General features: G+C 36.7%; 1 protein-coding gene across 9 annotated transcripts in view; it reads right to left on the reverse strand.

Moving 5' to 3' along the window:
• Positions 1-4,106: 4,106 nt before the first annotated feature.
• LOC108445561 overlaps positions 4,107-15,629 on the reverse strand; it is a 62,431-nt gene continuing 50,908 nt past the window's right edge. For 3 of the 9 annotated variants that reach the window (XR_001860458.1, XR_001860457.1, XR_001860455.1), the window contains 2 exons: positions 6,284-7,962; positions 4,107-5,630 (listed from right to left, as the gene is read on the reverse strand). Coding sequence is in view for 2 of the 9 variants with exons in the window: in XM_017729723.1 (XP_017585212.1) it covers positions 5,589-5,630; positions 6,284-6,377 (136 nt within the window). In the remaining 7 variants the exon portion in view is untranslated. Of the gene's footprint in view, positions 5,631-6,283; positions 7,963-10,747; positions 10,810-15,629 lie in introns of all 9 variants that reach the window. The other 6 variants (XR_001860460.1, XR_001860459.1, XR_001860456.1 and 3 more) reach the window with 6 other exon arrangements.

Raw genomic sequence — 15,629 nt, forward strand, 5'->3', positions numbered from 1 at the left:
GCAACCACCTGGACCCAACTCTCACTAGCTAAAACTAATATTTTTGTATTTCCTTTTGCTTCAGTGTTTCAAGATGCCTGTGATAAAATTCTTTAACTGTTTAATCACTAAATAAGATTCATGCAATCAATTAACTGAATAGTATGATTTATTGGGACAAGTTGCTGGTACCCATAGCTGAGATACATGGTTTATTGCAATTTCTCTTGAGTGCATGGTGAAACTTCCACTATCTTGAAAGCCAGGTGCATGTTGTTTTTCAGCTCTCTCCCCTCTTTACTGGACCTGCTGTCTGAACCTTCTGAACACTGGTATCATAGATTTGTGGTATCTGGTCCATTTTTGACTTCTTTTTCATCATAAAGATGTAGTATGACATTCTTAGTGGAGAAAATAATGATGATTAAAAAAACACCCACAAAAAACCCACAACACAAAACACAACCCAGCAATTTATATCATCAGGTCTCATGATAATCTATTTGTGAACTTGTTAGATTAAAGTGGATTTGTTAAAACATCAGAACTTTTAGGGATGTCTTGGAAGCAGCTGTATCTCATGAAGTAAAATCAGGAAAGATCAGAATATGTATCAGGGACCTATATTCTGTCTGCACAACTAGGGGGCTTATTTCTGATTTACTGTGAAATATAGACAGAGTTTCTGTTCTAACTCATGGCTTGTGTGGATTAGTTTCTGTACCTGAAGCTTTCCCTAGATTTCTGGTGTCAGTTCATATCCAAACCTAGGAGGAGGATTTTTGTTTCTAGTGGCAATGTGAAAGCAGTCTCATAACTAGAAGATGAAGAAGGTGGGCATTTCTGTGGTTTCATAAGAATTGTGTTTGAAAGCTGTGCAATTTGAAGACTTGCCCTGTTTCCTCCTCAGATCAATAATTGCTAAACTCAAACATAAACCTTCCCTCACATGTATTTGTCAGACATATTTGTATTCAGTGTGTGATTACTGGTTGTTATGAAGTGAAGGCTCTACCACAGCCATGTAAATACTGAGCTTGTAAATACCCTTTAGGTACAGACAGCAGGAAGAGTAAGTTAATCATCATGCTTCTATTGCCTCTTTTGTAGTTTGTACTGTTAAAATAATGTGGGGGAAATGCAATGGAATGTTTAAATTTTTTTAAATAGCCATAGACTTCTGCTTGTATTCAAAGTTCATTCCCACTGCTATGTTACCATGTAATTTCTACCTCTAAGTTTCAAAACATTAGTGGATTGGGGGGGAGAAGGAGGAGCTATATTTTGATTAAAAAATTCTCTAACTTCAAAAAATTGCAAGTGTTGCATTTCAAGGGCATGAAATAATCTATTTTAAAGTAGGAAAGAACTTGTGGACACTGTATCTATGGAATAATACCAGATAAATTTAAATGTGTTAGTTGTGTGGTGCCATTACAAATGCTATTTTTGGCTGAAAAGGATAAGTGATTGCTCATAAAATAAAAGAACTTCAGATTATTTCAGCTAGCCCTGGCTGGGCTCTTTGGAATGTGGTCTGTTTCTGGCATTTGCACTTGAGGATGATGTATAGGAAGAAAACAAAAATAGTAAAGTTCAAAAAAAATTATAAACCTAAATAAAAGAGAGGGCAAGATGTAAAAAATTTTGTAGTGGGTGTCACCATGCAACTGCTTGGAAAAATAATTGATTACCATTGTAACTCTGGCAAGTAACAAAGATATACGTTAATAGGAAAAAAATGGTGTTTGGCAAGAAAAATGGGTATTTACATGAGGTAAAAGTCAGGATTGCAGGAGCTTTCCTTTTTTTTTCCCCCAGGAAGACACGGTTGGAGTCTAAAATTGTCTAGATACTGCTTCCATTTCAACTATAAATGACTTCTATATTTAACTCTTTATCTTACTGTGTGACTTCACCATCTGTAAAGCAAGAGATGTTAGTGTGATGGTGTCAGCTGTGCCAAAAAGCAAGTCTATCATATTCATCCTGCCATGGTCCTGAATATCACAGACTATTTCTATCATAGGAATTCTTCGACTTCTAGTTTCGGAGGTAAAACCAAGTGTCTTTCTGTACTTGCTAAACAGAATTTATAGAATTGATCCAGAAGCTGTTGAGTTGGATGTTTTAAATCTTCTTATGCCACAAGCCAGGGAGAAAAAAAGAACTTAGGGGTAATTAAAAAACCTAACAACTCCAAACCTCATAACAAGCCCTTAGAACCACCTCTGCTGTCCTCAAGCATGGTGATGTGCACACTGGGGAACAACAACGGATCTCTCATGGATGGGGGAAGTGCATTCCCTCTCCTCTTCCTCCACTGCTGTAACACCAGTGCTCCTATTATGTCAAGGTCCATTGCATTTACTGCAACTTTGATATGCCTGACCTAAAAATATTGCTGTGAGTGAATTATTTACAATGACACAGAGGAGCAATTTTCTAGAATGTTTCTATGGCCCGTGGGCATTGTACTGAGTACATATGTATGATATTAACAAAAAACCATGAAAATTACCATGAAACCTTTCCACAGTATATCAGTTATCATTACCAAATTGGAGTTGTGCTGTGGCTTTATAGCATAAGGAAAGATGTGTACAAGCCAACATTTCTTCTGGGGTGGGGAATAATTGTGTTGTTTTCCAATGAATATTATTAAATAAATAGTCTGTAGAGGTCGATTTCAAGCTGTATGAAGTACTGTATATCTGTACACTAAGAAGACATTTTTCTATTTCTATATGGTGTAATTAAAATCATTGATAAATTTCCATGCTAGGCACCATTAAAAAAGACAACTGCTGCAGATTCTTGTGTTCAGAAACCGGTAAAAACTTGCAGTCCAGGTGGGAATACTAGTTTTGTATTTGTAATGGGAGTTGGCTATCTGCACCAATGTCAGTGCTGGCTGAGGTTTCTGCACCCTGATCCAGCAGGTTATGAATTGCTGCTCTTGCATTAGTAAGTGTATGGAACAAAATCATGACAGAAAACAGGAGAGATGTGTATTTTGAAGAGAAGTACTGCCTTAGAAAAGGATGTAACTTCTTGCAGTGGAGTTTGTCCCTCATCAACACTAATCATTCAGGTACTATCACTTAGCACAGAAAATGTATCTGCAGAAACCACTCATGTTCCTTCCAATGTTGAGAAATTCCAGATTCTTCTGTTTTGATAAGTCTCTCTTAAAAACACGTAACACATCTATAACTAGCATTAATAAGTGTTTTGCAAAATGAAGATCTGGTTTTTAATCTTAGTAAAGAACTTTGTTTTGCAGCAAAAACATACTAGCTACAGCTTAATTTGAAAACTTTTCCTTCTAGATAGAACATATGCCTCTGAGTCTTGCTTTTACTATGATCTTTATCTGCTTGCAATAGGTAAGTCTGTAGTAATTCAAATTCCCATTTCTGTAGAAATGGGTAAACCTAAAGATACAGGCTTATCTCTGAAGAGCATTGCTGAAAAATCATTTATCCACGGCAACTCTTCCTTTTAATACTTTACTCTTCTGTCTCTGACCATGATAGTATTCAGTGAACAACAGACCATGTGTGTTCTTCCCCAGTAAATACTGCAATGAAAAAAGATAATCTTCCCAAACACTGACTTTAAATAATGCCTAATTAATTTCAGGATTTATTTTGCTTGTATTCTTGTTTTTTGAGGAAGTTTTTTTCTAAAAATATTAGTTTCACATGTGACAGAGGACTGATCTTTCATGATTGAAATATATTTTTACCATTTAATTAGACTGGTAACAGATCAAAAGTAACTATAGATGTATTGTCCCATGATAGCCTTGATATTTGTATGCTGTTTAGTTCCTACACAGTGAAACTTGAATAAAACAAGCAAGTTCAGTAAACAAGATAACTTGTGTGACTGATGTGCTGAGGAAACTTTGTAAATAATCAGACTTAAGTACTGTTTATAAACACTCCCATAATGAGGAACAATGATATGATGGTATGCTGTGAGATTTCCTTTTTTTGTAAGCAATTCTGAGTGTAAAGGCTGAACTTACCTTGGATGATTGTGTGAAGTGAGAAACATAGACTGGTCATTCTGTGTACCTGACTAGGTTAATAAAGGCTTATAAAGAAATAAGGAAACAATTGTGAGCTTATTTACACTTTATTTTCTTATTGCAAAACTCAGTGTGACAAAGGTTCTCAGTTTACAGTAACTTTACAATTTAACTGCTTTTCCATTATTATTTCTGGATATACATTTCTGTCATTTTTCAGATCCCTGAAAAAGGCAAATGCAATAATATTCGTGTTCTTAAAATGAGTTTCAAGTAAAATTAATTAATATTTTTTGTTATAACATTTTTATCCATAACTCTTAAATCCCTTTATTTTCCCATTTGTATTTGCCATCACAAGTATAGAATAAAATTTTACCTTTTTCACATCGATCTTTTTGAATAAGTTTGGAAACAATGTGAACTAAAAGTTTAGAATTAAATATTTAAAGTTTTAAAAGTAAATGGTCCTCCATTTTATACCTCACAGGTAGATGGCAACCAACAGACTATGGAGATATCTAAACTTAGTCCAGCAGTAAACTGTACCTCAGCAGTTCAATTTGTAGTTAGAGTGGTAGAGGTCATCACAAATTCTTACATGTTTTGCACATCATGAAGTCTGATGTGAGTTACATTTTCTTGGTTGTGCAATACCTTGACCTAATTCTACAACTTTCTTAAACAGAATGGAAAATTCACACCTGAAAAAATGAAACTTAAAATTTGGCGCTACTTTCCTGAGTTTCTGTAACTGGTATGTAATTTGTTTTTACATTCTGTTTTTAAAAAGGATTTGCTTTATTTGCAACTCTTTGGTTAAAATGGCAATTAAATATTCTTTCCTCTGTCAGAGTCCTTAGACATGGATATACAGAGCTTCCTGTCCTGTTATTTTTTCTGCATACATAGTAAACAAGAATTTTCACGTTTTCCATGTTATTGAACCCTGTGAAGACAATATTCCAGAAAAAGACGGGTGTTTTCTTTTCTAGTCAGCTAAATAAAACACGCTCAAAACCAAGGAAGCATGAAGTGGATACCCCCAAGTATTTTTTTTCCCAGAAAATTGTAGCTTATAAGAAGTGTTTGCTTCTCACTACTGCCTTCAGAGCTGCTGCTCCTCTCAACGGCAACTGTACAAAGTGGGGCCACAGTTGCATTCATTGTTCAGTGAGCTTGTCCACATAGTTAAACCCACCGACAGCAATGAATGTTGATTGTGACCTTTTTGTAAAGCTTGGCAGGGTGGGGGAGAAACATCATGTGATGGTTAGGTTGCTATCTTCGGTGTTAAGGCCTGAAAGCATGAAGTAAGGAGGAGGATGGTTAGCTGGAGGGTACAATCAACGGTCGATGGTTTTCACTTTAATTCCAAACTCACCGACAGCGTTGAATGTTCACTGAAGCAACCACTACAACAGAATTCCATTGACTTGACTGTATCCTCAAATGTCTGAAAGTAGGGGGGGGAAATCAAAATTCACACAGTGATTTTAATCATACAGATGATGCAACTTCAATCATTTTTCTCTTACCGACACCAACACCCTTCTCTGCCCATTGTGTTTCAGTCTTTGTGCAAGGAGCTGGCAGTTTCCCAGACTTCTTTCTATGGAAAGAAAATATGTTTCAGTTATTCAGGCTTTAAAAATAAAGGTTAGGGATCCAGGCATGAGTGGATTAATGTTTTCTGTTATTTCATGAGACTGAACTTCACAGTAAAACAAAACATGAGACCTCATAAATGAACAGAGATGGCTAAGTTTTACAAATTAGTGTTGCCAATTAGAGATTTCTCAAGTGGGCAAGATTTCTTTTGCTGATTTGTTTAATTGGATTAAAACTTGGTTAGGATTGATGAAAAATAAATTTTATTTAAAGAAGGCATAAGTTTTCAATAAACACATCAGAGAGACAAGAGCTTTTTTCCTTACAAATTTTCATACATGCAGAACCTGTTGAGATTGTTTTCATGAAGAGAAAAGGTGAACGTATATTAAGGCATGACATCTATTTATTTTCATATTTTTTTTCTGTCAGCATGGTGTGCACATCCAGCTGATCATCACACAGTAAAGTCCTTATTCTTAAAAATTTCCACAATAAGACAACAATTTTTCCTAATCTTCTGAGCCTTCCAACTCAATTGTCCTAATCATTAATAAAAACAAATAATAATTAAAAAAAAAATTGTAGTTTGTGTTGTAGAAGAGTTTGAGGGGTTGGCTCAGAAAGCAAAACATGGTAATCCAAAAATTTTACCTTAATTGCATTTGCGAGGAGGGTTCTTATGCAGAAGGTGTTCTTGAAGCTCAGCTTGTCAGAATTCTTTTTTGCTAGGTCCGCTCTTACTGTGCTGAAATTGTGATGTATTCATTGACTTACATGAACTGCTGTTTGTTTGTTTACCTTATCCTTTGCTAAAGATGCCCTATACTCTCTCTTATCCAACTGCGATCTATAAGTCTTCATAAGTGTTTGGGGTTTTGTCTGTACCTGTGCTAAGGGAACCTGCACTAAAGGGCTGGAGTTCATCAGTGTGCTGCCCATGCCTATTTTGTAAACAAATGCTATGACAAGGGCTTTATCCCAACTGTTTCTTTCAACTAATTGCTCTGCACATGGAGGTACTTATTACATCATTTAACCCAACTGTATTTTCCATCTAATATAACTAAAAGAAAAAGTCATTAATGTAGCCTACTGAAGAACTAGACAAGACCTGAATCAAATAATTTTCTTCTTTATGGTAGATTTAGATGTGTTTTGTTTATGAAGGCCACTGGGATTATGAATATAGCTAAGTCAAATACACTTTAATTAAATGTGGCAGCCCACCTTCCTTTCCTGATTCAGCAGCACAAGATATTTGCTGCCAATACTTTTGCTTTGAAATTTGATTATTTTTATTTCTCCATTTATTTGTACTGAAATTTCCAATGTTTAATTCCATGGATGTTACAAAAAGACATCTGTACACTGGCATGAGTGCTGAGAGTATAAGGCTCTCCAAGTTAGTCTTATGTGCATGTGTTCAACATTGTTACATCCAAATGAATTGACTTTATGGTTTAGGGTCGCTCATGTTTAAGATCAGCCCTATTATGAGCTTGTTTTCTGTATGTCATTTTTTTCAGCGTTCATTCCTATGCCCTTATTCCCTGCTTTCATCTGTCCCTTCACATTTCAGTATGGGGGCTTGCCTGGCTCATATCTGGCAATTGAGATGGGGTGCAGGGAAGGAAGAGGACCTGTGTAGAGCTTGTGACTGGATGGATTACATCTTAGAGGGAATTACTTTCACAGGTTGTTATTGATACCTCCCCACCCCCCATAATGGAAAACCTCAGTATTTCCTTGGTCACCTAGCCTTTGAAATGGGCTGAAACTTCTAAGTACAAAAAGTATTTCTGGGTTCCAGCCCTGATTCCTGTTGTGTGCAGGTTATGCAGGGTAAATATGCTTTCATCTTCTTTTGTCTGGTTTTCATTTTTTTTTTTTCCAAATCCCTTACCAGGCTTAGCTAGCTGTTACAAATGCCAGCTTTATTTTAAATTTTATTTCGGATCTGCAGGCTTATGTGAACATTCAGATTGGATGTATTTTTTTTATTTAAGGTTAGTAGGTCATAAATAAACCAAATCACTTTCCTTGCTATGAGCAATAGGGTCATGATGTAGATGAAATATCGCTTTAAAAAAACTGGAACCTAACGTGAATTGACAGAGGTACATGAGGAAGTAGTCCATCGTGTTGCTGCAAAGGCCATAGGGATTTGGACTGCTAGAGCTGCCTGTCTTAGGAATAGATTAGATATCTTGTCTGATGACCTGTACTTAATTTAAGTGACTGCCTTTGCAAGTCCTTCCAGAGGGCAACTGTGTGAAGTAGAGCATCTCATCTTCAGTCTTCAGTCCTTTTCCTCCTCTTGATGGTCTGACCTAAATTGAAGATATGGTTGTTGTGCTGCACAAATAGACAATTACTTCAATACTATGTGAACTGCGTTCACTTCTAATTAGTTACCTTTTCCTTTTGACCTTGGCATGTTGAATCAAAAGACCAGCATTCCAACCTTATTGTACTGGTTAATACTGGGCAACTGTTACACAACGCACTTGTGTTAACAACTGCCTTACGTACAACAGAAGCAAAAGCTCCCTCTTGCTGCTCAGAAGTCGTGGACCTGTCAAGTACTACTCTGCCTTGCTTATTTCCCCACCTTTTCCTTTCTTCTTCCTCTCCCCCATACAAATGCTAGATGAGATATGGAAGATGTCAGCCAGATAGAAGTCTGGCTTGCAGGCCACTTCAAACAGCTGCCTTAGAACTGTTACCAATCTTCCTGCTGGTACAACAGGGAGACTGCTTAGGAACAAATCCTTAGGTGAATACACAGAACTCAGCCTTGGGGCTCTTACAGGTTTAGGTACTTTTCTTAATCGTGCATTAAAACAGTCTATCCACATTGTGTACTGGTTAAAATACCATGTTAACAAATTTGTAAGGTAGATACTTCACATGGTTTACAGCATCATTTTTCTTTTGCTGACATGGGATTTTTTGTTAGTGGAAGGTGGAGTTTAAACTTTTTGAAGCCAAATATTCATTTGTATAAAAGGAAGACAACAGAACAATGTTCATACTGATACTGCAGAGTTATCTCATGGGTGCAGTTGTTGGCTACTTCCACCTCCTACTTGCCCTCTCCCAGTCTGTCAACAGACTTCCAGTTATACACTTAGGGACAGGAAGAAATGCAATGTGTGGATGTATTTTTTTAATTGTCTTGCAAAAGTGAATTCCAATGGCAGTGTCTAAAAATGGCAGTAGCACTCTTGGGTTCAGATTCTCAGCTAGAGTAAACTGACACAGCTCCTTTGACGTCAGTGGCATCTGCATTTATGCCAGCTGACACCTGGATGCTCATCTGGCAAAAAGTGGATTAGAATGATCAGTTATTGGTTCTTATATTTTAAATATTTTTGTGCTGTGTTCATCTTTTTTATTAAACCTTTCTAAAATGACTATTTTTCATGTTGTATTGACATTTTGCTTTCAACAAATCAGCAGTAATACTAAATCTCAGTAAGTATTGACACTGCTGTGCTTCCACTGAAAGGAATTAAATCCAGTTGACCGTAGTGATTAGATATTCAATTTGTTCTTAGATGACTTTGAGTTATATGCTGAAAGTAAAAAATCTGTGCAGCTATCAAGAGGACAAAATGAAAAGTATTTGTTTCTTCTGTGATCTTAAAAACTGCAAGAACAGACTCAAATAAGTCACTGTAATCTAAGACTCTCACTGTATTCTACAGACACTGCAGTTGTTTCTGCAGTGTGTTGGAGTATAGCCTCAGCTCCTAATTACTGGTGCAGTAAATCTAAGGCTAATGTTTTTCTAGAAATCCAACTAAGCAATCACCATGTTTTCATGTTGCCTTAGACCTATGGAAACATCTCTGTTAACCTCTGCTGGAAAAAAAAAAAATGATGTGGGAGTATTTCACCATTTACTGGAGTACAGCCATCTCTGGGGAAAAGTGGCAGCTGTATAACATCTTGAAGCACTAGTGCATGCCAGCCTGAGACAGGGGCAAAAATTTTTGACTGCCTTGTTTAAATTCTGCATTCTACAAGGCTGCTTTTTTGTACATTCCTGGTTCTTGCTCATAGAATAAGAGGGCAGGAAAACAGAAAACACTTCGAGGTGAAATATTATCCACAAAAATGGTTTTTAAACTAAATCAAAACTTGTTTGACATGAACAGCCATCACAGAGAGATCTGAAGTTCACCAGAAATGGTGACATCTCCAAATACGCTGCTTCATGAGTTTGTAGGCTCTGAGTAAGTTTGCTGTCCAAAAATTGACTGTACTCTTGAAATGAAACACATCAGCTAATATTACATGTTTACAACACAGGCTATAAGGTGGGATACTGATTAGCCATGCTAATTTAGGAACAGAAAAAATGTGAGGAGCAGCAATGATATTAGTTCAATCAAATATTTGATTGCACTTCCAGAAGTAATTTAATTGCAGAGTTCAAAACTATGCTTTGCCCATTAGAATTTTACCTGATTAGTATTTTGTTAAATCTTGATGTTAAAGAAACTTCCAAGCCCAAATCTAATATGAAAATACCCACAGTAGTATTGGCTTTTTGCTTACTGCTTTAGATTTGTGTCTCAATCCACATAAATTTTTACTCTTATTTAACAAATCATAGTTGCGCTCATGTTCTAAACAGACTTTTATATCTGCCCCATTGAGCCTGACTGCAATTTATTACTTCATGTTGTTAGTTCTGCTTGAAATTGTAAGTGCTTTTCCAACATACAGGATTCAGGCCCTGGCTCTGAGATTTGATTTTTATTTAAAACCAAGAAATTTGTAAATAAATTCTAATACTGCCTGCATTTTCCCAGTCTCTTGGATCACAATTCTCCACTCTTTGTTACTGGAACACATTACTATTTATGGAAGATATGCACAGTGTCCATAAATCATATGCAAACATCTGTTCTTTAGATCAGTAGATGGAGTATGGTAACTGGTTCTTTCATTAATAGCCATGAAATAATGCTCACCTACTGATGTTTTACTTAAACTCTAGTATTTTAGCAAATATTTCAGTAATCTAACTTTTCAGGCAATATTAGTCAAAACAGTAGAAATTGCAAGCACAGTCTGGCATAGTTAGTTCCATGTGGCCTGTACCTGAAAAATGCCAAGTGAAAGTTGTAAGATAGAGGGTAAATATTCATAGGAACAGGATCAACCTGGATAAAACACAAAAGGTTCTGTTAGTAATTCTCTCTGCACTCATTGCTGCCTTTGAAGAGAATCTTTTTCCCTTCCTCCCCCTTCCTGTGATAGCTTTAAACAGGCATCCTTTTCTTATTTGATGAATCTGGACTGTGTGTAGTGGTCTACATTTTTGTCTTAGTAGTATGATCTATTTCCCATGTGATTCTGCAGGCAAGGTTCTAAGGCCAATAACTGTGAAGCTGTGCTCTGGAAACATATGGTGAGTGTGGAAACCAAGGCTGTGTACAAGTTAAAATGTAAGAGGTGGGAAAGACAATATTGTAGAATAGGATGGGCATGGGATGGAAAGGCAGAGGGTAAGAGTTTTCTTATTCTGTCTTCAGTCTCAGTGTTAGGATTTTTGGATATAGTTATTTCAGTTGTAAAGAGAAGAGTCTTGAGAATGTATCCTGTTTAGCATTTATGTCAAGCCTTCATTTGGTTGTCATATGTACTGTGGATACGTTGGGTTTTTTTCAGTGTTTCCTTTGTGTTTGTATTCTTTTTACAGGAACAGACTTGATATTTTGAGACTAGAGATATAAATGTCAGCATAGTTGAATTTTCATAGGAAGAAAGTAAGTATAAAAATGCAGAGCAAAAACATTCCATATTTCTAAAAGTATAGTCCTACTGTAGCCAGCTGTAAGACAAGAGACTGTAGTCCTTTTTCTGCAGAAAATGGACTTGCTTTTAAGTTGCCTACTAATGCTCGTGGTATAAAACTCCTAAACTGCTTCAGAATTAATTCAGAACCCCATTCTAGGATTTCTGGAGTATTTCAGTACTGTTTGCATGTTGTTTTTTGTTTTTCACAGTGTTATGTGAAATAGGTACGTTTAGAAAAACATGCTAGTGGGCTTTCAAAACCTTTTGTTTAATTTTTCTCCTGATTTTTTTAAATGATTTTTCTAGAAGCTTGCACTGAAGGTGCTGAGTGTAGGTTTGCTTAAGAGATCCTTCCTGTGTCTGTATCTCGCTGCCAGAGCAGAGTGCAATAGCAACTGGCTTTAATATCCCATCCCCCTCTTCATTCTGTGTTGCCATAGGAATGGCCTGTGAGAATTACCAAATTCAAATAATTATGGTCCTGCTGCACAAAGTTTCTTTTGATCAAGAGCAAGTCATTTGAACTCCAATGTTTAGTGGGTAATACTTACAGCCTCATAAAAGTGTAGTGATGGCTGATATCTCATAGTGCTTTGAACATGTGAAGTGCTATATAAACAATATAGGGCTATTGCACACAACTCAAGCTATTAGCATTTGAGGCACAGTGCCCCAGGCCCTTGGAGGGGAAGTCACGTCCTCACTGGAAAAGAGGCACCTTTTGAGTTCTGTCTGCTTCCAGATTAGGTATCAGGAGCTCTCAAGGTAGCATAGAGATATGAAACCCTTGTTTTTTTCAAATACTGTATCTGCTATGCTACACTGGATTCTAACTAAAGGCATTTGATTAGAACTGAGATTCTGAAAATGTGAGGATGGTAAATCATTTCCTGGTTGCATTATTTCCTTTGCTGTAATTGTATTTTGGCATTTCTGCATTTTTTTCCTTTGTGAAATTTCTGTATGGAAATCTATTTGTTGCTAACATACTTGGTATTTTTCATGTGTAATTTGAAACAGATGAGAGATTATGCTTCATCTTTGTTCCATACTTTAGGCCATAAATGCAATTTGAGAATGTGTAGAACACTCCATGAATGTCCGTGTGTAAATGATGGTGAAATCTTGTTCTTAAGGTAGCAGTACAAGTTAAGAAAATAGTCCAGGGGGATTTGCTCCTTAGCTGATGTAACATCTGCCTGTTAGAGCTGAAGGTACTGCTCAGATGGGACAGTTTACGTAGGACTGATGGAATTGCCTGATTTGCTTTGTTTTGACTCCTTTACACATTTTGCATGCTCTGATAAGTAAGGGCTCCTGCTTAGGACCCACAAGAGTTGCCTATCCTTGCAATCACTACACCATGAAGTCTGGGGCAGTAGAAAGGCTCATGACTATCTTCAGGGAGAAGAGGAAATTCCTTGAAGTCTTTTTATGCCAGTCATTGCTCCAGTTTAAAAACAAAGCAGTTCTTGGTCTAGAGTTGGCAAAATATTCCTTTTGCTTTTTGATGGTGTAACTTCTTTTCACCAGTAGAGACTATTCTAAAGGATTGAAATTTTCTGCTTATTTGTTGTGTGGCTTTTTTATGTCTTAAGCTAAGCTTTTAGGCGTGTTAAATGATGTAAACAAGTTTTGGATTTTTGTTACTGTTATCTAGTAACAGCCATTCAAAACAAATATGCTATTGACTCAACTCTAAAAAGCCCTGGACACAGAATAAGCTCAGACTTTGAAGGACTGGGCACACAGTTTAAATATTTAGCATAGCAAAACCCATTGCAGTACAATTGCTTGTACAGGATCCAATAATTTACAGCACAAATGTGAAGCATAATCCCATGTATTCAGGGAGCAAATGCCTAGTTAGTTTACTGTTTTCTGGTGGTTCTTTTTTATCATGAACAACACACACAAACACAAAATACTTTTTTTCTGCCCTGGCAAAGGTATTTTTAAGTAATACATATACTTCTAAAGAAAAATAGTCCACAATAAATAGATAGAAATTACCAGAACTGTTATAAAGGTCTTTATCTTTATTATTGAAAAACAGTGTGCCCTTTAATGGTTTGTAATCTGCCTGTGTTTTTGTGGCTTCCTCAACATCCTCCTCCTTGTTGAGCTCAGTTACCCTTTGAAAAGCTCTTTGTGCTCCAGTGACCACTTTAAACTTTCTATTGACAAAATAAAGCTGGAGTCCTAATTTATTTTTCCAAAAGAAGGTGTGAGTTGAAAGTGGTCATTCGCCCACAAACCTATGGTGAGGACAAAGTTGATTTTACTGGGAAGGGGGAGTGATGCCTGGTCTCCTTTTCTGTCCTTCAATCCCCATCTCCCAGAGTCCAAAGTAAACTGCAGTTCCTACATGTCTTCCTGAAGTTTCCCTTTTCCAACCTCACAGCAGCACAGTTTCCCTTTTGTAGCCATTTGCTGCAGCAAGGAAAGGTAGGCCAAGAAACCATCTTTGAGCCCTCAACTGGGATTGGTTTGTGAATCCAAATTGTCTCTTAAAACCATGGGAAGACTGACTGGGAGATTGGCAATGAAGTAAATGAATGAATGGGATGGAGGAAAGCATGTATAGCCAAATAAGAGGGAATTATTAAACCATTCTTTTTAAGCTCTTTATTTCTTATTTAATTCTTATTTATTATTTAATTCTATTAAACCATTCATTTAAACTCTTTGCTTTATGTGCACTTATGTGTAGCTTAAAAATACATGTAAGCACATATGCAGACAGTTTAATGTGAGAAAAGAAAGGGAAACACCTCTTTATTTTGGAGATTTAAACAGATCAGTACATCTGTAGCACCCAGAAGCCTCAAACATTATCTAAATGCATTTTTACACTACAGGGTCTTCCTTTCCTGCAGTACCCAATATATTTAAATACAAACCCTGTGATGAATTAGTAGGTTTAGGAGTAAGTAGATGGCATTTTTTGCAGTCAGCTCTTTCTCTAAAAGTCTCAAGAGATCCCCTATTACTATCTCAGTAACCACTTCTAATCAACAAATCTGAACAAGTATAGGTGATACTGGCTATTCTGAGGAGTTTTGTTTCTGTATCAATACTGCCCTGGATTTATAAACCATTCTTGTGCCAGTACCTGCCTTTGTCTTGCTAAAGGTATCAGGGAGCTTGAGGCTCACAGATTAAATTTTCTGTGCTGCTCAAAGGTGTTCTATTTGTATTTTTATTTAGAAATATCTGGATGAAATTCCATTTGGTGGGAAGTTCCATCCCTTGAGTCCTATGGTAACTCCACTGAACACCTAAAGCAGAGACAGTATGCTGGCTCTTAGCAGATAAGGGTGAATTTCATTCTTACTGAATATGACCCAGGTGCTAAAAAGCTGTATCTGAAAGTGCTGGGTTAAAAGCACGAGTCAGCTATGTGCATAAATATTGCATGGCTATATCTTTAATGGGTTCCTGTCATAGACTTGCTTTTGTTTAAAGATTTCCATAACCCTGCTGATTTATTGCATCTTTTCTAGAAGTATGCTGTTAGCAGGAAACTCAGTTGAAGCACTTTCAATGATGTTGGAGGATCATTATACTTTCACTTGAATAACTAATTAGTTGCAAGAAATTAAACACTGCTGTTTAGCACAAAAACACTTTAAAGAAGTGCTTTCATTTTTATTGTGGAAAATGACCTCAGGCACTTGAGGACGTGGGGCAGAAAGGGGAAATAATGATCCTGCTCTCTTTTAATATAACTTTTGTTTTCAATCCCACCTGGTAACTAGCAGGCAGCATAGCTGTCTGAATAGGGCACTCCACTTGGACTTTGGATAACTGTGTTCTGATTTTTCTGATCCTGGGGATCTGACAGCTTTCCTCATCCTATTGATTGAGACTGGCTTAAGGTTCCAAATACTGTCACTGAAGGCTTGGGAGATGGAGTACAAGACTAAGGAAGACATAAATTAGTGAATAGGATGGGAGGAAGAATAGAATATGACCAAAGAAAGGCTATAACCAGTCTCATGTTTCTGAAACTTAATCTGCTTGTTGTGAAATGTAGTTTTTTTTTTTTACTTGGCACGTGAGGGCCCTGTCTTAAATGTCTTGGATAAGAGCTCAGTGTTATTGTCACATGGTGTTCACAGCACTGCTAATCTAATGTAAAACACAGTGAGGTGAGGAAGAACTAACAGCTCAAATACTT

Source organism: Corvus brachyrhynchos, unplaced genomic scaffold (genome assembly GCF_000691975.1).
Source record: "Corvus brachyrhynchos isolate BGI_N302 unplaced genomic scaffold, ASM69197v1 scaffold101, whole genome shotgun sequence".
Taxonomy (NCBI): domain Eukaryota; kingdom Metazoa; phylum Chordata; class Aves; order Passeriformes; family Corvidae; genus Corvus; species Corvus brachyrhynchos.